General features: G+C 37.2%; 2 protein-coding genes across 4 annotated transcripts in view; one reads left to right on the forward strand and one right to left on the reverse strand.

Moving 5' to 3' along the window:
* LOC121731354 (calcium uniporter protein, mitochondrial) overlaps nt 1–4271 on the reverse strand; it is a 173818-nt gene extending 169547 nt beyond the window's left edge. For both annotated transcript variants that reach the window (XM_042120757.1, XM_042120756.1), the window contains exons 1-2: nt 4142–4271; nt 1–109 (exon numbers count right to left, since the gene is read on the reverse strand). In XM_042120757.1, the coding sequence (XP_041976691.1) occupies nt 1–109; nt 4142–4246 (214 nt within the window). In that variant the 5' untranslated portion in view covers nt 4247–4271. The remainder of the gene's footprint in view (nt 110–4141) is intronic.
* Nucleotides 4272–5476: 1205 nt separating this feature from the next.
* On the forward strand, nt 5477–23669 carry LOC121731065 (phospholipase A-2-activating protein). 2 transcript variants are annotated; one of them, XM_042120386.1, is made up of 17 exons: nt 5477–5535; nt 5569–5723; nt 5802–6035; nt 6197–6387; nt 6585–6726; nt 7704–7861; nt 8236–8377; nt 8829–9009; nt 9866–9975; nt 10388–10477; nt 10728–10901; nt 12047–12167; nt 12315–12375; nt 12477–12602; nt 19900–20045; nt 21656–21777; nt 23190–23669. In XM_042120386.1, the coding sequence occupies exons 2-17, from the start codon at nt 5587–5589 to the stop codon at nt 23365–23367; spliced, it is 2313 nt and encodes a 770-aa protein (XP_041976320.1). In that variant the 5' UTR covers nt 5477–5535; nt 5569–5586; the 3' UTR covers nt 23368–23669. The 2 variants fall into 2 exon arrangements, with proteins under 2 accessions (XP_041976320.1, XP_041976319.1); XM_042120385.1 differs by having other exon boundaries at nt 5483–5723.
* Nucleotides 23670–24147: the final 478 nt, after the last annotated feature.

Raw genomic sequence — 24147 nt, forward strand, 5'->3', positions numbered from 1 at the left:
CGTCAGATTGGTCGTGATCGACTTTTGTGGGCGCAGACTTTGATCCATGTGAACAGACGCTCGTGAAAAACGGCCGACGAGACGGTCGCCACCTTCGACACCATGATTCCTGAAATTATAATAACTCTCGTCAGACAATTATTCTCAGACTACTTCTTGTAACAATCAATATCCATTCTAATATTATAAATGCGAAAGTGTCTGTCTGTCCGTCCATTCACGTCCAAACGGTTGAACCGATGTATCTGAAATTTGGTACTTATAGAGATAAGTAGTTGAGTCCCAGGCAAGGACATAGGACACTTTTTATCCCGAAAAAATGTACGGTTTCCGCGCGATAAACTAATTTTGGCGCAACGCCCCCCCCCCCCCCCCCAAATGTAAGGTCAAATTGAAAAATCTCAAAATCTTGCCAAATAATAAAAGGAAATTTCTAGTTATCCTACAGCGATAAATTTTTAGTGTAGTGACTAGTGAGTGACCCCCTCCAACATTTCAGGTTGCGACCGCGCCTGCTAGCGTGTATCATCTAGTTTACAATAAAAGAAAGTTTTCTGTCTCTGATGCAAAAGTCGATAGATACCTTAAAAGTAGTTAAAAGCTGTCTTTATTTTAAACGTTCCTATAAATTAGCTTTTTAGAGCATTGTTTCCTAACCTGTGGTACGCGGGCCCTCAGGGGTTCCGCGAGTATAATATGTATGGGGGTCCGCGGAGTCATCTTTGGACAATATTATAATATAACAAAATCCGATTTCTTTGCCCAAGTGTTTATAATAAGTATTTTACCCAAGTGGTCCGTAAAAACTGTGCAAAATTTCCTAGGGATCCGTAGCTGGAAACGGTTGGGAAACGATGTTCTAGAGCAATCTTATTCATCCTTAGGCAGTCAGCAAATGTAGCCAGCGATTTTAATTTTAATGTAATTTAGAAATCTACAAAGATAAATATATCGTAAAGATGTAAAATAGTTTCCTAACTACACATTTCAAGCGTGTCTCTACCTTAAATGTAGCAGCTGAACAACGTACTTAATATTTAAACTATTGGTCAACTAGGCCTAGGGTTGCCATCCATCCGGATTTCCCCGGATTTGTCCTAGTTTGAAGGGCGTCCGGGAACCGTCCGGCCGGGTTTTTGAAAAGCGTCCGGGTGAAATCCAAACACTTTTGATGAGAGAAATTTAACTTTTAAGTCATGCAGCAATAAACGAAAGATAAAAACTCGCTAAGCATGCACACGGTTTCTTGCACGGACTTGAGTTAGTCAGATTTTTACAAATTCTTGTTGGAAAAGCAAAAATTGGCAAGACGTTATCGTAAATACTGTTTAAGAGGTGTCCTGGGAAGTAACTACATTCCGGCCAAATGTCCGGGAATTTTGTCGTGTGGCGTGCCTGACCGGCAAAGGGAATTTGGGTGATGGCAACCCTAACTAGGCCCTTTGCTAAACTGTTAAAACAGCCTAGAAAGTACAGCCACATCATTTGGCTGTACTTTGTAGGCTGTCTTACACACTTTAAATAGATATATATCGAGTATTTAAGGCTAGGTTATTCCAAATTCACGTTTCTAGAATGAGTAATTTTTAAAGAAAGCGTCATTAAAAAAAACTGAAAAATATATACATGTATAGATACATCTTTTAACTAGTGACTTTTACGGTTAGAAACACGATACAGATAATTTTACTCGATAAAAAAAAATCCGAAACAACCTCGATTTGAAAAACATTTTCAGTTTTATAGGACTTACAGGGACTCAATCAAAAAATAATTTGGATAGTTCGATTACTATTAAAATTTTACAGGGAAATGTACGGATACATGTTTAGTTATACTATTTTTTATCTAAGTAAAAAGGTTTTTTCTCCTATTTCGCCCTATCATGGACGCGGCGATCGTCGTAACCGCCACTGTACAAGGCGCGCTGATATGAATGTTATTTTAATGTCTTTTACGTCGATATTCGCACTGACAGACATCGGCCTGCTAATTTAGGAATAACCTCCCCTTAATGTAAGTTTTGTATGGCTAATTTTTTTTTTACACAGTTTAAAGTACAAGACGAATATCGATTGTCTAATGTCTTTTCGGCGAGACTACTGGGCAATTTTTCCTAAATTAACTTGTCAAGCGATTTGACGCACGGCGAATTCGACCCTTGTTAATCCTACATTAAATACGATAGCCACAGAACACGGATATGTAGAGTATGTTTGATGTTTCTAATTATAGTATCGTCATTCGTCAGGCATGTGATTCTGAATGCAATCTTTCCTTATTTCGTCAGTCTGTCAACATTCTAGTTTAATTTAAAGCACTACAGTTTCGTTTGCCTTATAAGATTAAGGTGCGTCGAGTGGCCCTTGCAGTACCCGTTTCAACATAGTATAGACTTTTTAAATTTACAATCGACTTTTTAGTATCGACACCTGAAAGTAGAGCGCTTCGCAAGTCGCAACTCTTGATTTCTGATTTCCAGATTGAAACGAGGCAAACGACCCAATCAATTGGAATTTAGAGTTTAAGCAGCCAATTCGCTCGTATGTACCATGGATACGATTTTGCTGTCGTCATTTCAACTTAAATGACGATGGCCATAAGGCACATTTTACGAAACCTGCACTTAACCACAGCAATCACACGTGACGTTCTTATTTACCTACGACCTAGTCATCTCTACACAGAAATGTATTTTTATCGCGAGATCATCAATTACAAGCGCATTTGTGTTAACGACCGGCTGGCTCAGTTGTTTGTGCGCGAATTTTATGCATGTGACGTTCGTAGGTTCGATTCGGTCGTGATGACAGACTGGATCTAGAGCAGCTCAAACTATACTGTCCACCTACTGGTGTAAAGAAAGTGTTTTTGGTAGTGAGGTTAGAAGTAACAACCATTTTAGCCCTTAACCACAGCACCATAGTATTTTTCTATGGACAAGGAAAATAGTGATAGCTATTGAGTGACTATTCTATCCAGGACAATCTTTATCAGCCAAAGAAAATATAGAGATTGGACAAAAAAGTCTACATGCCATGGGTTAGCTAATCGTAAAAGGAAGTCATTATCTCAAAACTTAGTTATTTTAAAATAATATTGTCACAGCATCACAATAAGATAGAGATTATCATGGATGATGAATGTAATATAAAATCTAGATCAAAATTTGTCCATCAATTTAGACGCTATGATGCCATGGAGCGATACAGAAGGACACAAATGTCAAACTTAAAACACCTTTTTTGGTAGGTGATTAAAATAAATAAGTTAAGGTTTTATAATTTCTCTACCAGTAGCCTAAAAAAATTATTAGGTTCCTTTCCTCCACTCTTCAAATTTAAAAAAAAAATTGAAATGTGGTATTTTAAAAGCTTATGAAAATAATTATAAATATAATACCTATAATTTAATTTCACATCAATCACTGATTATTATTTTTATAATAAACATACATTACATAGCACTTAATTTTGATTTAATAATACCTAAATAATAATGAAACTTGTAAACATAAAAATTATCAAGATACAAGTTCCACAGCTTACTGTCTTATCTAATAAATGCAGTAACGATACAGTTAAATCATCAAGTTTGTTAACCTCATTAACAGTTAAAAAAAACAACAAAATAATTAACTATCTATTGTTATGAGTGTAGGCACAGAATACAGATAAATATTTATCCAAATATTGTGGGAATGTTATTAATTAAATTAATAATATACGAACAACTTCATAATTGTGAATATGTAAAAATTATTGTGAATTTTGAAATAATTAAAATTAAAACTAATTTAGTTGGGTACATACATATAATTTCTTAATAGTTTAATCACAGTAGGTTACATATTTTATATCCTTATTTATACAAATATAATTTATTGTTTATCGAACTAATAGGCCTATTAATCTGTGAGTACTTGTAGACCTCTACAAATCTAACGAATTATAAATGAAAATATTAAAATATTTTATTTACAAAACATGAACTACTATGCTGTACAAAAATGACATTTGTGAACTCCACAACAAGGGCTAAAATTGGAGTGTACTTCTATAAAAATTAACCAAAACGCAAATTTCTAAGATAAACTCGTTAAAAGAAAGCTGTAGACGAGCTTAACTAGCATCGAACTTACCCTGTTACTTGTATAATCCCTAAATATCGGCGAAAAACACAAACCACGATTTATTTCTAATTTAGCTAAAAGTCGGCACCTTGACACACACACCGTCGACGCCATTTTACTACTGTCGGACGGAACCCGAGCCGCCGAGTTCGAACTTCGAAGTTCGAACGTCGCCTGTCATCGGAATAAATTCTTGGAGGGTTCGATATAATTTTTACGAAAATTTTAGAAATAGATTTTATCTAAATAAGATAAGAACTGATAATAATAGAGTAAGTATAATCAGTAACGATTAGGGATTGATGGTTACTGAAGGCTATGTAATAATATTACGTAGGTTTTTTTATTTCTGAGGCCCACTCTTTATTAAACAAGATAAGAATAAAATTAAACTATTGCAGATATTTACTATGGTGATATAATAATTGTTTTGGAAAATCTTAACATAACATTTTTGCAAAAGTATTAAGTAAGTAATAGTTATGTAATTAATTACTTACTAAATGCGGTTTGTGTATGTATAGAATAAAGAATTTAATTTTACAATCGATATATTAATTGGGAAATAATAATACAATTTTAAAGCTATAATGAAATATTTAAAAACGCAAAGTTAATAATTCCAATGTCACGCGGTTTTCCAATTTTACAGGTGATCCTAATTTCAAAATGTAAACAAAGATATGTCAAATTAATGTGACATTGACAGTTATTTTCTTATTCGCATAGAGGCTAGAGCTTGCAAGTTGTTAAGCCTTTAAGGGTGAACATATTATAGTGATTGGACAGTAGTTATTAGACAGATCACAGACAATACAGGGCACAAAAACACTATATTTATAAAGGTTGCTTTTTCTTTTAAATCAGGCGTTCTTTTACTTTAAAAACAGGCAGTTTTTAAAGCAACCTCAATAAATATTGTGTTTTTGTGCTTTGTCCAATGTCTGGTACTGTCCAATAACTAGGTGTTTAGATATAACATTTTTAAACAACATCCATACTTCCATACTTGCTTACTAATATTATAAATGCGATAGTGTGTCTGTCTGTCCGTATGTTACCTCTTCACGAACCACTGAACCGATTTTGCTGAAATTTGGCATGGAGATACTTTGGCCTCGGCCCTCGGGAAACCCGAAAGGACACTTTTTGTCCCGGAAAAAATGATAGTTCCCGTGCGGTATTCATATAATCGTCTTTGAGTTTTTCATATATATATAATATCATTGATATATAGGTATAATTCGTTTCATTTATTTTCTAACGCAAAAACAAAAATGAACCCAATTTTCAAGAAGATGAAGAAAGTTGACATAACATTTTTATAATTATTTGTTGTCGAATCATGAATGTCGGCTGTCGTGACATAAAATAATTCTATTTTGTGTGAATTATCTGTTTTTAACTTATTATTCATATTTTCCAATAACGTATTATACTTTAGCGTATCCACGATGGCCGTACCCGACTACAAACTAAGTGCAATTTTGGTTGGTCATTCTATGGATGTACGTTGTGTAGCAAAAACTAACGAACATTGTATACTGTCGGCATCCCGGGATAGAACTGCTAAGCTTTGGCATCCAGAGGGGTTGGTATTGAATACTCAACATAATGTACACCTCAGATATACATATATCAATAATCTTATCAATTTTTTGTTTCATAGAGTAAAGGATTATGCTGCTATTGTTACATATAAAGGACACAAAAATTTTGTATCTTGTGTGTGCTGGTTGCCGCCGTGTGAAGCCTTCCCTGAGGGGCTTGTTGTGACTGGGAGCAATGATAATACGATTATAGGCTACAGCCTGCGTGATGGATCTGTACAAATAGATTTAAAGGGACATGAAAATGCCGTATGTAATGTAAAACCTGGTCAAGAGTCGGGAATAGTGCTAAGGTTGGTATAAAATAGCATTTAATTAACTTAAAAGTAGTATCATTTTTTCAAATATCCACAATAAAACCCATTTTCCTTTATCACTGTATTTAGTTGTAATATTTCTTATTAGCAATCAACTTTATTTGAATGTGTTCATATTTATGTTTTTTATGTTTCAGCTCTAGTTGGGACAATACAGCACGAGTGTGGAATGTGAACAGCCCACAGATGGCTCCATTAGTGCTAAAAGGTCACCAAGCAGCTGTGTGGTCAACAATAGTGCTCGGAAATGGTACATACGCCACTGCATCAGCTGATAAAACCATAAAAGTCTGGAGGAAAGATGGTGCACTAATTACTACACTCACAGGTACTGTGTCATAGTAAAATGGTTATGATAAAATTTTGTTAGGAGAGTGAATAAAACTTACTTTTTATTTCAAAAAGGTCATGGAATGACAACATAATATTTATAAACAAAGCTAGAAATTAGAACCAAAGGCAAAAGCTATCAACATTACACTCCTATTTTTTTTTTTCTTTAACTATCATAATTTTATTTTATAGGTCACACTGATTGTGTCCGAGACTTATCACTGGCAAGCTCTGAAACCTTTCTAAGCTGCTCCAACGATGCTTCCATTAGATTATGGACAAACAAGGGAGAATGTCTCAACACATACTTTGGTCACACTAACTATATTTATAGGTAATTTAAATACATTGTTGCTATAATTAATTTGCTATGTTAATATTCATATTAAACCTTCCTGCCAAATTTCGATCCTTGTTAAAAAAAAATACATATATTTTTTCTTTTATAATCAGTACTGAGTGATTACATTAACTGTAATGTTTTTTAGGATAACTTTCGGAAGCTATTTCTCAACATTTTAGTACTGACTAAAATGTTGAGAAATAGCTTCCGAAAGTTATCCTAAAAACACTACAGTTAACGGACACGATGCGTCGGCCGCGCGTGACTTGCCCCCCCGCGCGCGCGCCTCATCCCGCGTCACGCTCATTCCCTCGCGCCGCGAGTGACCGTTCTGCAACGATTTTAAATGGGATAAAATGTCATTGAAAAAAAAATAACACCCAATTTCTTTTGGTTAAATGGACTCGCCTAATGATACCTAAGCCTTGGAAAAAATTTGGCAGGAAGGTTTAATTGCATCCTGTATAATGGCAGAAACACTTCTTTTTGTAGCATTTTATTCAAGCTACAGTTGCCATTGTATGTTTGTTTGTTGCTTCTTTATGTTGATCTTTTTTTGTCCTTTATGCAAAAGGGCTTCTATCTAGTCCTTTTCACCTTTTCATTTTTCCCTGTTCCTCCCCAGTCTAGTCCAGGTGCTACCTGCAAATTTTTTTATGTTATATAGAAAAAAAAGGCTGAAACACTATTCTACTTTTAATCCTGGAAAGTACTTCTTGCTACATCTGCTTCTTTACCTATATTATTTCTTCTTGCTATATTTTTTTTCAACTCCTCTGACAAAACTAGTCTTATAGACATATTGGTGTGTATCGCGTATGTTAGTCTGCATTATTATTGCTCCTAAATGGACAAACGAAAATTTTTGTGAGAGTTCTTTTAATAAAGTGTAACTGCTTATTTTATTATCATCAGATTGGTGGTTAAAAATTTGGGTGTATTTAAAACCTTTAATTTATTTTTTTCAGCATAAGTGTAAATCCAACATTAGAACATAGCTTTGCCAGTTGTGGTGAGGACGGTAGTCTCAGGATCTGGCAAGCGGGAGACTGCATCAGAGAGCTCCGACTTCCGGTGCAGTCTGTCTGGAGCGTTGTCTGTCTGGACAATGGTGACATAGTTACAGGTAATATTTGTTATTATATTTCAATAAATAATAGTACTAGAAATACAGTCAATATAGGTAATTGGAACAAAAAGAAAGTCTTAGCCCGGGCGCACACCAGCGGCCATCGAAAGTATGGTGTGGCCGCTAGTCGCGTGCGGCCAGGTACGCGTGGTCTATGGCGGTTTCATACTAGGTATCTATCTCGATGGCCGCTAGTGCGCGGCCGGGCTAAGGCTTAACATTTTGTACACCTCATGCTATCATAGTATGACTGAAAATCAAATATTTTGAGTTATATTATTGTAATCAAGAACAAACCTTACTTTGTGTGTATGTGTATGATATCCTAAAACACTGAACTGTGATGAAAAAGATTTCCATTTTATGTACAGGTTCTAGTGACGGTCTTATAAGAGTGTTCACCAAAGATCCACTAAGATATGCGGAAGAAAGTGTGCTCAAACAATTTGATAGTGATGTGGAAAACATGATAAGTGCGTCTCAACAAGAAATTGGAGGTTTCAAACTTTCTGAGTGAGTATTACTTCCAATATGATTGCAGCGTATAATATTATGAATAAATGTGTACATTGATCCATTTTTCATGTCTCTTTAAATACTGTCGAGTGTCGTGTATCTTTAAAAATGCTATATTAATCTATTCGTCCTAGACTGAAAAACATTTTCTAATTTTTAATTTTAGTATTTTCACAAGTTTTTTCGATCACTGGCAACAAATTTTTTAAATTGAAAATAGCTTTTATCAAAAATCAGCCTTTAACAGAACGCTTTAATTTAGAACGTAAACTGAAGTTCAAACGGCGAATTTAGGCACAAACTACATATAAAATGTCAAAATTTGTATGAAATTTTGTGCTTTGCTATTTTGAATATACCTTACTAAAATGTCAATTCTTTTTTTATGTGAAGATCTAAGAATACATACATTACAAACTTTTGCCTTTACAATAAAAAATGATCACAGATTACCCGGGCCCGAGGCACTGTTAGAGCCGGGGAAGTCCCACGGTCAGACTAAGATGGTGCGTCGGGGCACCAACGTCAAGTGTTACTCGTGGGACGCGGCGCAGGGTGCGTGGGCGGAAATTGGTGATGTTATGGGCACGCAGCCGCCGAGTGAGGGCAAGACTATGTATCAGGGCAAGGTAATAGTTGAAAAAACAAAAAATAGTTTATAGATACAAAGTAATCTATACAATGTTGTAGTAGGTATACAATTTATATTCGGCAGGGTTATTTTATGAAATAAGCTATGGCTTGCGACAGGCGATTGACAGATATTGTTCTGCCTGTTGTAAGGTAACAGGCGAGGCTGTCGCAAGATTTAAAATAAATAGCCGAATATGAATGTCTACTGGAGTTTGCTCAAAACTTTGTGGCGCCTAAAATACTACAATATTATAACGCACGCGGAACTGTATTTTTTATATTACACCAAAACTCGCGCAAGTGTACTTAGTACTTACGGTACGTACGCAAAAATGCGTATGCGTATTGAATCGTTTGAATGAAAAAATAATCGGCCAAATGCGAGTCGGACTCGCACACGAAGGGTTCCGTACCGGTATAGAGCGAAAGTAGACAAAATTGTGTTTTTTGTATGGAAGCATTGGGAGCCCCCCTTAAATATTTACCTTATTTTAATTTCATTATTAATTATTAAAGTACAAATAATTAAGGATTTTGTGATAATTTCAAGTGCCTACCTGTTACCATTATTGATTACGAGCAAAAAAGGCAAAAAAATCACGTTTCTTCTATGGGAGCCCCCCTTAAATATTAACTTTATTTTATTTTTAGTATTTGTTGTTATAGCGGTAACAGATATACACAATCTGTGAAAATTTTTGAAGTCGAGCTCTAGTGGTTCTTGAGTTATAGCCTGGGGACAGACAGACGGACAGACAACGAAGTCTGTAGTAGGGTCCCATTTTTACACTTTGGGTACGGAACGGATTTCTTATTTGTATGTATTTCTTATTTGTATGTATTGTATTTCAGGAATATGATTTCGTGTTTAGTGTGGACATCAAAGACGGCGAACCGCCGATCAAATTGCCATTCAACAAGACTGAAGACCCGTGGGTAGCGGCTCAATCCTTCATTCATAAGTAAGCGTTTATGTTTACTAATTGTTTTGGCATTCAGATTACTTTTGAAGTTAAACTTTTTTAGGAATAGGGCATCTTGAAGATTGCGTAATGATTTTAATTGTAAAAATAATGATTCAAAATCAAATCAAAATAATTTTTATTCAGAGTAAATTTTTTATAAAAAAAAATCTGTACATCAAAACTAAGGTGCCTACCACCAGTTCGGGAACTTACCCGGTGAGAAGAACCGGTATTACAACTTTCGATTTTAAATTAGGAAAATAATTTCGTTTCTGCCACATCGCCCACATGTGGTTCATTCTTAGGATTTTTTTAAACATCAGAGTTTACTGCTACTCCATGCAGTACAACCTATTTTCCGCCATGCAACAGTTTTTAACAACAAACTGAAGTTTCGATCTTTTTGCAGAAACAATTTACCACAAGTATATTTGGAGCAAGTAGCTAATTTTATTATTACTAATGCCAAACTGACTACACTGCCAACTCCTAATAATGGGTAAGTTCTACATCAGTGATGTAATATAAATATTAGAAGGTGATTTTAATGATTTAAAACAATCCATAATATTTTAATAAGGACATAGAACAGTTTCATTTGGAGCAGGAAATGTCTCCATTTATATGGAAATTTGATGAAAATCGTAATGATACTTTATATTTTTAAAATTACTTAGTGATTTTTATTGATGAAAAAGAATAGCAAGGTTTGATGAAAAGGAATACAGTTTGTGTAAACAATTTTTCAGCTTCGCGGATCCGTTTACGGGCGAATCTCGGTACGTGCCCGGGTCAGGAGCGGCCGCTAATGTCGGCGCGGCGCGAGATCCCTTCACCGGTGCGGGCGCGTACGTCACGCCGAGCGCCGCCAGTGCGGGCGTGACGGACGAGCGACCGCTCATACCGCACGACTCATATATCAGGTGAGTTGTATACGCCGGTGCAGGCGCGTACGTCACGCCGAGCGCCACCAGTGCGGGCGTGACGGACGAGCGACCACTCATACCGCACGACTCATATATCAGGTGAGTTATAGTGTTGAGGGGGCGGGGCGAGATATATACGCCGATGCAGGCGCATACGTCACGCTGAGCGCCGCCAGTGCGGGCGTGGCGGACGAGCGACCGCTCATACCGCACGACTAATATATCCGGTGAGTAATAGTGTTGAGGGGGCGGGGCGACATGTATACGCCGGTGCGAGCGCGTACGTCACGCCGAGCGCCGCCAGTGCGGGCGTGACGGACGAGCGACCGCTCATATCGCACGACTCATATATCAGGTGAGTTATATACGCCGGTGCGGGCGCGTACGTCACGCCGAGCGCCGCCAGTGCGGGCGTGACGGACGAGCGACCACTCATACCGCACGACTCATATATCAGGTGAGTTATAGTGTTGAGGGGGCGGGGCGACATGTATACGCCGGTGCGAGCGCGTACGTCACGCCGAGCGCCGCCAGTGCGGGCGCGACGGACGAGCGTCGCTCTTACCGCACGACTCATATATCCGGTGAGTTATAGTGTTGAGGGGGCGGGGCGAGATATATACGCCGGTGCAGGTGCATACGTCACGCTGAGCGCCACCAGTGTGGGCGTGGCGGACGAGCGACCGCTCATACCGCACGAATAATATATCAGGTGAGTTATAGTGTTGAGGGGGCGGGGCGAGATATACAGGGTGTAACAAAAACAAGTGATAATACTTTAGGGTGTGTACGTGTTCCCTGTAGAGATTTCACTGTGAAAGTAGCAGCGCTGAAAGACCAAAATTTTTTTTCACTTTTGTATGGGCAAGGGCCCGAGCGTCACGAGTTTCCCCATACAAAAGTGAAAAAATTTTTTGGTCTTTCAGCGCTGCTACTTTGACAGAGAACTCTCTACAGGGAACACATACACACCCTAAATTATTATCACTTGTTTTTGTTACACCCTGTATACGCCTAGTATAATATTTGTTGTGCTATATTATCATCGAATCAGTTGCCATTGTTTGTTATTGCAAACTAGAAAGGCTTATTATTAAAATATGTGCCAAAAATGTTTTAAAGTCGCAATATTTTACTTGCAGATTTGACCAGGCCAACGTTAAAGCAATTCACGACAAACTAAAAGAATTCAACAGCAGAGCTGGCAACAGTGCAGAACTCACCACTGAACAATTAGAAGAAATTATTAAACTAGGAGATTTGGTAAGAAATGTTATCCTCATTCAACATACTTATGCGTTCATGGCATAATAATTATGTTTACGTCATACAAGCTTTGTACCTCAACTTAGAAATAATTCTTGTAAATAAGTCATTTGTTTTATATTATAAGCACAATTTATTTTTCAGAATACTGTGGCTAGTGAGCAAACAATTTCCTTACTAAAAAGAATATTGGAATGGCCAAAAGGTAGGTGATTGAATGTCAACAATCCTTAAATGTGTTTATTAGTATGACATTATGTGACACAATTAGAAATTGACCGTTTTTTACTATATACTTATTTTCAGATATACTCTTCCCAGCATTAGACATAACGAGGCTAGCAGTTAGAAATAAGTCAGTGAACGGACAATTATTTGATACTTCATTTGGACCAAAGTTTATGGAATTTTTACTCTCGCTACTTACACCAGGTAAGAATTATTTTTCTGAAAGATTATCTGAAAATCTCTAAAAGATAAAAGAACTTTAATATTAAGACGCTGACAACTGCCAATGACCTTGAGGATTCGCATTTCTAAGCCACGCCCCCTAATTGTCCGATAAGACAGCGCCAGCTTTGCTAGCGGCTAAACCGGGAACTTCTAAAAGATAGGTTTGATTAATATTGAGCTGTCGCATAGAGATTTCAATAGATGGCGCGTAATAAATAAATACTATGTACTATACTTCCGTGAGCGAACTATAAGAGTGCGGCTCCACTGAGGAGCGGAAGCGATTTTCGATGACGATAAATTATATTATTTACTCATGTTAAGATTAGTGCAGAATGCAGATAGAACGGAGCACAGCGGAGAGGTAATATTAACGCACTTGAAAATAAACTTTATAATCATTAAACTAAAGTGCATAAATGCTTGAACCTTACAAAAAATGCACGTTTGTCCTCGAGGATACGCGGGAATCTTTAAAAGTTTGAAGTCGATATTATACTGATTCGTTATGTCTATTGTGGTAGTAATGTAAGCCATACACGTTACGCAGGTAGACCGGAATGTGTGTGGGAATATACCTGTGCAGTTTTTTGGACCTGCGCAGGCGACCAGGTCCCACACACATACCGGTATACCTGTGCAGGCATACCTGCGTGCTGTACAGGTGGATCTCTCCCGTCCCCGGTAGACCGTAGCGTGTAAGGCTTACTTATGGTAAATAAAACACAGTTATTCTTTTATAATATACCTATTATATTATAAAATAATGACAAAACCCAACTGCGTAAAAACATTCAATTTTTTTCATAAACATTTTTTCTGTTACATTACAATTTACATTAAAATTACAATTACATAAGTACAGCAAGAAATAAAACAAAATTCAGGAATCGTTTTTTACTGTCCCGGCAACGTTGCTTTGCCATAATATTATATTTACGATAATATTATTATTTTAATTAAGTGACTAGGTAAGTATGTCACCATGGCAACGTTGATCGCTATCCCGTCGCACAAACTTAATTTCAACAAATGCACTTATCAATATATAAAGTACCCAGTAGCCGATATATATATATATATATATATATATATATATATATATATATATATATATATATATATATATATATATATATATATATATATATATATATATATATATATATATATATATACAGTGTGTAACAAAAATAAGTGATAATACTTTAGGGTGTGTACGTGTTCCTTGTAGAGAGTTCACTGTGAAAGTAGCAGCTCTGAAAGACGATTTTTTTTTCTTTTGTATGAGCAAGGGCAAGTGTCACGAGTTTCCCCATACAAAAGAAAAAAAAATAGGTCTTTCAGCGCTGCTACTTTTACAGTGAACTCTCAACAAGGAACACGTACAAACCCTGTGTCGAGAAAATTGAATGCCGAAATCACCTACTTCGGAACTTCTGTAATAGGCTAAAAATTTACAAACTGATACGAAATATCCCATCAAAGACACAAATTTGACCCAAAGCGTGATCATGATGAAGTTATTAGAAAATTATTAGAAAACTTTGGCCGGGTGATAAAAAGAAGACCCAACACTGCAAGTGCTAACCTAGTAAAAGACATTTTATATAAAAAAAAATTAAGCTTCGTTTCTTCTATCAAACATGGCCAAGAAAATTAAAAACAAGCAATAAGAGATTTAGAATTACAAGAAGGAATTAAAGTAAAGCCTTGCGGGCTATTTATAGATACAGACTTGCCATTTTTAGGAGCAACGCCCGATGGAATTTGCGATGAAAAAACTATTTTAGAAATTAAATGTCCCATCACAGCATATAACATTGGAGTAGACGCTGCTATAACACAACAAAAAGTTAAATTTTGGAAAATAGATAAACAGGGCAAATTAAATATAGACAAAAATCACTCCTGGTTTTATAAGGTGCAAGGGCAGCTCCATATTTCAGGTTACGAATAATGCCTTATTATTATTGATAGGCATGTAATGGTCTTCATTTGAGTCACTATCAATTATCAATATTAGATTGCAAAGTATGCATAGAAATGTGAATTTTGAATTGAGGCCATCTTGCTTTTCACCTACTAGTTCTATGTCAGTTAAAGCACATCCAAGAGGACCATGATGAGAAATTTCTTGCAACCTCTTATAAAAATATGAAACACTTATAATTCTTCTTCCGACATCAGGTTTCTTCTGAGGAAGTGCAGTTTCAACAATATGCTTTTCAGCATCACATTCAGCCTCCAAACTACATAGTCCAGTGTCATGGGTACTTTTTTCTTCCAGCCTGTAAGTAAGTTTATACTTTGAGACATCGACATTTAACAACAGTTTAAAAACTGGATCACCACAAAATTTCATAAATTAAAATGATTAACTTTTCGATTATTGGGAAATAGGAATTAGGATAAAATTATACAGAACTCAATATTTAAAAAAGCCTTTTGCTCGTTTGCCTTCTAATTTCATTAAAAAGGTATACTAAAAATTTTATTAGGCTAATACGCTGCACTCCGCAGTAGGGGTGGGTCGTTATGTGATTTTTAACCGACGAAACAAGTTGTAACTGTACGACGCGGGCGCCCGGTAACGGTGTGACGTCATATCACAATTTCGCCGCGCGGGCCCCATACAATAAACGTGATTTTTTGCTCTATCTCAATAACTGCAACAGGTAGGCACTTGAAATTTTCACCAAGGCCTTAATTATATATGTACTTTAATAATTAATAATAATATTATATTATGTTACTAAACTTTTCGATTATTGGGAAATGGGAATTAGGATAAAATTATACAGAACTCAATATTTAAAAAAGCCTTTTGCTCGTTTGCCTTCTAATTTCATTAAAAAGGTATACTAAAAAATTTATTAGGCTAATACGCTGCACTCCGCAGTAGGGGTGGGTCGTTATGTGATTTTTAACCGACGAAACAAGTTGTAACTGTACGACGCGGGCGCCCGGTAACGGTGTGACGTCATATCACAATTTCGCCGCGCGGGCCCCATACAATAAACGTGATTTTTTGCTCTATCTCAATAACTGCAACAGGTAGGCACTTGAAATTTTCATCAAGGCCTTAATTATATATGTACTTTAATAATTAATAATAATATTATAATAAAATAAAAAATTAAGGGGGGCTCCTATACAAAAATCACAAATTTTGGCCTATTTTGCACTATAACATGTGTATTCATAAGTGAGTCCGATTAGTAACATAATATAATATTATTATTAATTATTAAAGTACACATATAATTAAGGCCTCGGTGAAAATTTCAAGTGCCTACCTGTTGCCGTTATTGAGATAGAGCAAAAAATCACGTTTGTTGTATAGGACCCGCGCGGAAAAATTGTGATATGACGTCACAAGCGGTCGCGGGACTGTTAGCGGGAATCGATATTTTTCGAAACTTTGAATGCCTATAAAATCAAAACTACAAGGTATTTTTGACTGCAACAAAAACTAGTGTATTTGTATACATACAGGCTTTACTGTGACAAAATTTCAAGCAATTTGGCATACCTAGTAACATTCTCAATTAAACCTTCCTGCCCAATTATTCCAGCGGGGCTAAAATGGTCGCTTTGTTGAATCATGAGACGAATCATAATATGATTCATTTCTCTAATATCGCAAAATGCAACTCTGCTTGCAATTCATTTTTGTATTTTTGCACTGATTTGACATTGTCAGTTTTGACAATTCATTTGCTGAATTGAGAGGAATTGCTAAATATTACCATTTTAGCCCCGCAGGGCTTAGGTATCATTAGGAGAGCCCATTTAACCAAAAAAATGGGTGTTATTTTTTTTAAATGACAATATTTTATCCCATTTAAAATCGTTGCAGAAAGGTCACTCGCGGCGCGGGGGAATGAAAGGGGGTGACGCCGGGATGAGGCGCGCGCGCGGGCCTATAGCCTATAGCCTTTTTTTCAAATCGGACCAGTAGTTCCTGAGATTAGCGCGTTCAAACAAACAAACAAACTCTTCCCAATTATAATTTTAGTATTGATATAAACTAATTAATATTTTTGCTAGGTAATCTGCGCGGAACTAGTTCGCCGCGCCGCCGGTATGCTCACATACCGGCGGCGCGGCCAACTAGTTCCGCGCGGACTATAGCAAACTCGCTGTCGCTCGCTAGGTCGACCGGTGCAGTGGGCGGCGGGCGCTAGCTGCGACTCCAAACGAAACAACGCGACGATCGCTCGACGGTACTTCATACCACCCAATGCAATAAAAACGTTACAAAAATCACTACTCTACTATATAAATACGACTCGAAACTAGTTATTCGGTTACTGTATGTAGCTAGTTATTGTAACTATAGTGACGTGAAATAACGCTCACCCCTACTCCGCAGTGAAGCCGCACCCTATTAGGGCCGGGAGTCGGGACACAAAAACACGGTCCGGCGCCGTACGACGTCGCGTCGTCGTGCCGTGATTTTGTGTCCCGGCCCTTACGGAGCATGTCCTTGAATAGAGCTGAAAGAATCGCGCAATCGCATCGCGCTCAAATAGTAATAAACTTATTATATCTATATTTACCTAGCCTATCGTAATTGTAAAAATATACTTGCCTTTTTAAAATACTACCCGTCGCTATATTGCGATCGGCATTTGCTACATTTTCCACTGTGTTATTATCTAATTCCATCGTTTTCGGTCGACTGGAAAAAAATTAAATCATAATAATATCATAAAAAGGCTAAAATAGCTTGTAATAGATAAACTGGATCATAAAAAATACAATGAATGAGCCATGCTTTGGCACGAATGGGCCGACTCGACCAGAGAAATACCACGGACTCACAGGAAAACCGGCGTGAAACAGCCCTTGCGCTGTGTTTCGTAGTCGTGAAGGACGTTTGGTTACAACTTATAATAAGTAGATAAATAAACTTATATTACCTTTCCAACATACTACCTGCCGCTGGATCTGAATTGGCATTTGGTGATTCGTTTGGGTTATCAATAATTGCACTATCCATGGTTTTCCGCCGCCTGAAATAAAAATATAATAAAGGCCTAAATAAAACTTCAGATTCAAAGCAAAATGAACTCATAGTACCTAATTATAGTACTTGTACTATTATTTATTCTGTGCTAATAGTGATAAAAAAAACCATAAAAAGTATTACGAAAATTCTCTGAAACTCGATCCATAGACCGATTGAATATTGATTTATCAGAACGATCCCCGACGCGCGACGCTAAAACTTATTTAGGCTAACGAAATAATCAACTTTATGAGTGGTGATTTTTTAACTTTTTGAACATTTATTTTGGAGTGCAAAACTCCAACATAAATGTTCAGATACAAAGCAAAATTATTATCAGTGATAAAATAAAACATAAAAAACTGTATTACGATTTACGAAAATCCTCTAAGATTCGAACCATAGGCCGATTGGAAATTGATATAATGTTAGGTATCACAACGATTGTGATAACATTATTATGTCAATTTCCAAGGTCTATGGTGCGAATCTTAGAGGATTTTCGTAAATCGTAATCAATCGTAATACAGTTTTTTTATGTTTTATTTGACATTATAGCAAATCATGTTAATACAAATAACCGCGTTTTGCCCAAGAGGGCCTCCCGACGACGCATGCCAGCTAGATATGCTGCGAGTGTGAGTGTGGTGCCAGGGTAATGCGCTGTAAACGCGGCACCTCCCCATTTCGCCTTCCGCGCCCCTTTTTGAAAACGGACGGCACGCGCCGCCCGCCATTTTGTTTTCAGTGGATTTCGAGCCGTGAGACTGCGCGTACGTACCTTTCAGTCTCCCGCGCAATACACACGACGTTCGCACCACAAGCAACATTTCGTTTCGTTCGTCTTTCCGTTGTGTTAATCTTTATCGTAGTAACTATATACTGTAAAGTGTAAATACTGTAACAAACTGGACCACTGATCCACAACTTTGCTTAGTTAGTAAAGTCCTGAAACCACACCCTGAGTTCTCATTTTCTGCCTACCGGCAGTGGCGCATCCCTTTTGGTAGTTCCCAGTACTAAATCTGGCACCCACGCCTATAACATCATTTTATTGTTCATCCTAAAACACATTGAGAGTAACGACATATTTTGATTCGGGGTCGTAATTGTTCGTTTTTTTTTAATAAAGACGTACGCAACTAGAAAGTAGATAAAATTGAACTTACTTTTACTTCCATCATGTGTTTGTGGCTTTCACGAAGCTGTCGCTTTTTTGCTGGACGTCTTTTCTTTTTCTTGTCACCCATTTTTACAGACGCGCAATATAATTTCAAATATTTACAGAAAAATATTTACAGAATAAACTTAATATACTATAAAACAATGAGAAATACCTATATACAAATTTTAAGAACTAAACGCTTCAATTACACTAAAATCACAATATCGGCAGAGCGAAATCCGTCACACGTCCACATAGCACCGCGCCTCAGCGAACACTGTCGGTTTTCATGCGAGAGAGAGAGATGTGAAATGTTCCCTCAGAAGCGTGGATAAATTTTTCGTTTGTTAGAGGAAAAATAAATATTGTGGGAAATCTAGATGTCAGAGCCGAAAATTAAATCGGGCAATCTTTGGATTTTTGTAAAAGGTATCAAATAAACAAATTTTTAAAGCATAGATTGTATTATTACTTTAGTTAGAACTGTTTAAAGTTCCCGGAAGATGTGACTTTGGTATTTTTTTTCATCCAGTAGGAGTACATTATTTTATTATTTAAATCGGACAAGCTTTTCCAAATATAATCAAAAATCACATATATTTTTTTTGTGCCAATCAATGAAATACATACGTCTATAAAACTGCACAAAGATGTCAAATTGGCAGCTGTCTGCGCCTTAATAAAAATTACATTCATCTAAAACCAACACAACTTAAAATTGTGACGTTACTAAAGTGCACGCGGCGGTTCGAGGCGGCGATAATATTATTTAATATTGAAAACGAAGAAATAAGTCAAGTAAAGCCTAGTTTTATGACAGGGGGTTAATGACCGCTACCGCCTCGAACCGCCGCGCCGCGTGCACTTTAGTAACGTCATAATTTTGCATATTCGAAGTTAGAACTGAGTATGCAGTTTTCAGCTTTGAACTAATAAAAAGTTAGAGACTATTATTCTTAATGTTACTAAGAGGTTTTACATTGAATTTATGATAATCTTTGCCTTTATACAAGTTTGTTTTTTGTTAAAGTTAACAGAATGCAGTACGAGCATTTTTTACAATATCGTCTTATGAAGTACCTTCTCCATTTCAGACAATCTCCCCGCGAATCAAATGCTCAGTATGCGCGTTATGGTTAACGCATTCAGCGACCTGCCTGGAGAGATGATGGTGCTAGCGGCGCGGGAGAGTATAGCGCATGCGCTGCTCTGTCTTAATAAGCTGTCTAATAATGCACAGGTACTACTAACTTATACGTGGGAGAACCATGCTTCGGCACGAATAGGCCGGCTCGACCGGAGAAATACCACGTTCTCACAGAAAACCGGCGTGAAACAGCGCTTGCGCTGCGTTTCGCCGAGTGAGTGAGTTTACCGGAGGCCCAGTCCCCTACCCTATTCCCTTCCCTTCCCATCCCTACCCTCCCCTATTACCCTATTCCCTCTTAAAAGGCCGGTAACGCACGTGCAGCTCTTCTGATGCTGCGAGTGTCCATAGGCGACGGAAGTTGCTTTCCATCAGGTGACCCGTTTGCTCGTTTGCCCCCTTATTTCATTTTTAAAAAAATTACAAGCTTTAATAATACTGTAATAAGGCTAAGCTACATAATACGCTAGCGTATTATGTAGCTTAGCCTTATTACAGTATTTAACATAAACAATGTGTTCTGTAATATCAGAACATATTGTTTCGTTAGAGTAAGTCGAGTCGAGTAGGTAGTCAAAAATCATGATAATACTTTGATGGACTTGTTAGAATCAATACTTACGGCGGAAATGGACATTTCAGATAAATGAGGGATATTGAGAGTACTTCAACATGACCAGGAATTTCTAATTTTAAATCCTGAGCCTTGAGTGTCAGCTGTACGCGTATAAATTTTTTTATTATGTGGAAATAAATACTACTGTTTGCCACTGGAGGCGACGTTTTAAACTAAAAAAATAAACACTTCCGTGGCCCATTGATTTAGACTTAAGAGTGTTGCTCTTGAGGTCGTGTGTTCGATTCCCGCGTTGGAATCATGTTATTTCCAAGTTTCACCTGATTGTCTGGCAAGTGAGATGATCCATGCGTCGGATGGGCATGTAAAAAGTCGGCTCGGTGCCTGATCTTTTGCCAGTCGTGTCGGTCTTCCGTCCCACTGGGTTATGAGAGATAAATAGTGTAATATTGTGTACTGCGCACACATTTGGAAATAATAATATTACTTCTGCGTAACTGCTCAGGAGACCTACCACGAAGTTCGGCCCCTGTGTTCAATGAAACCGGGGTGGGAGTTATTTGCAGAGCTCGCCATAGAAACGCCATACATTCCCAAAGGAGCGTTTTCATTTTGATTCCGCTCTGAACGGACCGAAATTATTCCTGGTTTTGATCAAAGAGCAAAATGAAACTGCTCCTGCTCAAAATACCGGTAAGAACCGTTCGCTATATCGTTCGCCCCGCCCACTCACACACACCACGACCCTCACCCATTGTCCACACATGAACAAGTCGTGACCTATTGACTATTAGATACTGCACTAGAAAGGGATATAAGATATCACTGCACTAGTTACTTTCCGCGAGAAATTAACCAGGTTAATTCAGAAGCAATACCGCTCGCATCTCGATTTCTCTCCGAGCAAACACAAATCCAAAAACCGCTTAAAGAGCGCTTGAACCTTGTAAAAAAATGCCGATTCGATTTCGATTTTCGATTTCAACGGTTTTTTGACATTTTTTAGACATATTTTAGATGGCTAAAGTGTCAAAAAACTGTTGAAATCGCAAATCGAAATCGATATTAGTTTCGGGAGTAAGGCACCTGGTTATTTGTTCCAAACTGACATCCATCTTATTCGTAGATCGCGGCGGCGTCGCTGACCCTGAACATGTGTGTGGCGCTGGCGGCGTCGAGCGGCGCGGAGCTCACCGACACCACGCTCGCGCTTTTACCCGTGCTCTCTGACGCCGAGGCATATCTACGGTACGTATAGCTTGTCGAAAAAGATAAGACGCCGAACATAATTTTTAAATCATATAAAAAGTACAAAAACCTCATTGTTTCAAATAAAAAATTTGTCAGAGCGTTAATATTTAAAGTGTACCAACGTTCTCTGTGAAAATACAAAGCGCAAAAACTACCATTTGATCGTGATTATGTTTAGAAAATTTATTTCAGCGTCTAGTACTCTTTCTTGACAGACTGTATACGCTTAAGAGGATGCCACACCGCCCTTTTTTACAAATTATATAAAATACAAACGCTGTCCCCTGTTTCCTCCCTGGATAATGCTAGTAGAGTTATATTTTTTTTCCTGAATATCTACGGCCACTAATACAATGTCCCTATGTTTTCTTTTTTTCTTAATTTAATTATTAAATAAGATATGAACGTTCAAAAACCAAAAAAATGGCCAGATTTTCCGCTGTGTTCAAACATCCAGAAAACAGATTTGGCTAGATTATACAAAAAAAAACTAAAACATAGGAACACAGCTCAGGCCTTTCTTTAATCTTTAATGAAAAAAGTACTTAAATCGGTTAAGTTTTGGAGAAGGAATCAGGGGACAACGAATCGTTGATTTTCTACAATTGTCTCTATCGCGTTCTGCGGCATAGGCTTGAGGTAAGGGAGACAGCTATAGATATTACACGTACTTTTTTGTCATTTCTCTAGCCCCTGGTGTATCCTCTTATGCGGAAATGGCTCGCACGTGAGTGTAATGGCGGCTGTACACACTCGATGAGAGCCTCTCGCCATGGTCATCATGGTACATGCTTGCTCTGGTTTTCCTCGCGAGGAGGCCAACGAGACGAGGACGAGAGCGCTTTGTACACACTCGCGCTTGGTCGGTCTCGGGGTGTCTCGACGAGTGTGTACAACCGCCATAAACCTGGGGCCATAGCACGAAACCGTTTTGAGACTCAAACGATCGTACAAGAGTGCCGCGTTCACTCTAACAAACGAGAAATGACGTTGTTAGAGCAGGACGCGGCATTCTAATTCGATTGCTTGAATCTCAACACGGTTTCGTAGTAGGCCTACTGCATCGTTTTACCGAAGTTTTCTGAATGCATACGTTGTCGTATGTTTACCATACCACATACAATTGAAACCTATCTATAACGAGCTTCGGCCTGACCGAGCATACCACAAAAACCCGAGTATTTTCTATTCCGAGAGCACAAACTTCTTCAGTGTTGAGTGTTGAAAAGAGTGTCACAGATTTTTACTGGTTCCTTTTAACCCTCTTTCATAGTTTGTATACTCTTACAAAGTCCAAATAGTAAATCGAAGCAAATTCATACAAAATGTCTTTTGTATGAAATTCTCGATATTTTGATTATTATATTTACATACAATTATTAATTTCTCAATACATATAATTTTTCCAGGGCACTGGTGGCTCTAGGTACCTTGCTAGCGGAGTCCCCTAACAAACTCATCATTCAAACGAAGATTGTGTCCAACACTCAAGTTCACAACCGACTGAAAATAGACTGCAACAACAACAGTGATCCTAAGTATAAGAAAATAGCGTCCTGCTCCCAACAAATATTACGACTTTTATGAGCTAGTTATTTATTTATATTTTTTAAACTTGTATTTATAATTCAGATACGCATAGCTTTAAACAGTGATTTTGAAAATAAAGTATTGCCGTTTTTGTCTTCAAAAACATGTATGAAAAGGAAGGACTATAAAAAAATATATTTAAAGCTATGTGCATCGTTGGGGTAAAGCTAGCCTTATTAAAGCAATAAAATTGCATTAAAACAACTCAAAACTTTCATAATGTATTAAAATATATGTCAAGATGTAACGATTCTCCGAATATATGGTACAATACATTGAATTAAAACTTAATACCACAACACATTTTATTATTTCCTATACTTAATAAACATAATTGAATACTTCAAACTAAACTCTTTTAATTACAAAGCGCAAATTTTGAGCCCAATTTTAGTGTTTTTATGTTTCAGCTGTGTAGAGTTTAGTCTTGAAATGTAAACATTTACCTATTATGCGACAACCTGATGCATATAAAGTTCTCAATGGGCATTGTCCAAAAAAAATCACATGTACTTTTTATATTTTTTTTCGTTAAAATAGGGTATTTTAAGAATATAAATTACATAATTTTGAAATTCATTGGCTAGTTTTTTCTCAATAAATTTTTAAAGTTTCGTTCTGACGTCATCATCGGCGGCCAATAATTGACCTCTGCAGTATGTTTTTTCCTTTCAATCTTATTTATAATGGCTGGTTCGTCAAATGCAAGTCCTCATTATGTGAAAGCTGATAATATAACACATATTTGTTCAAAAATATAAGTAACTAATGGGTATT

Source organism: Aricia agestis, chromosome 10, assembly GCF_905147365.1.
Source record: "Aricia agestis chromosome 10, ilAriAges1.1, whole genome shotgun sequence".
In the NCBI taxonomy this organism is placed as follows: domain Eukaryota; kingdom Metazoa; phylum Arthropoda; class Insecta; order Lepidoptera; family Lycaenidae; genus Aricia; species Aricia agestis.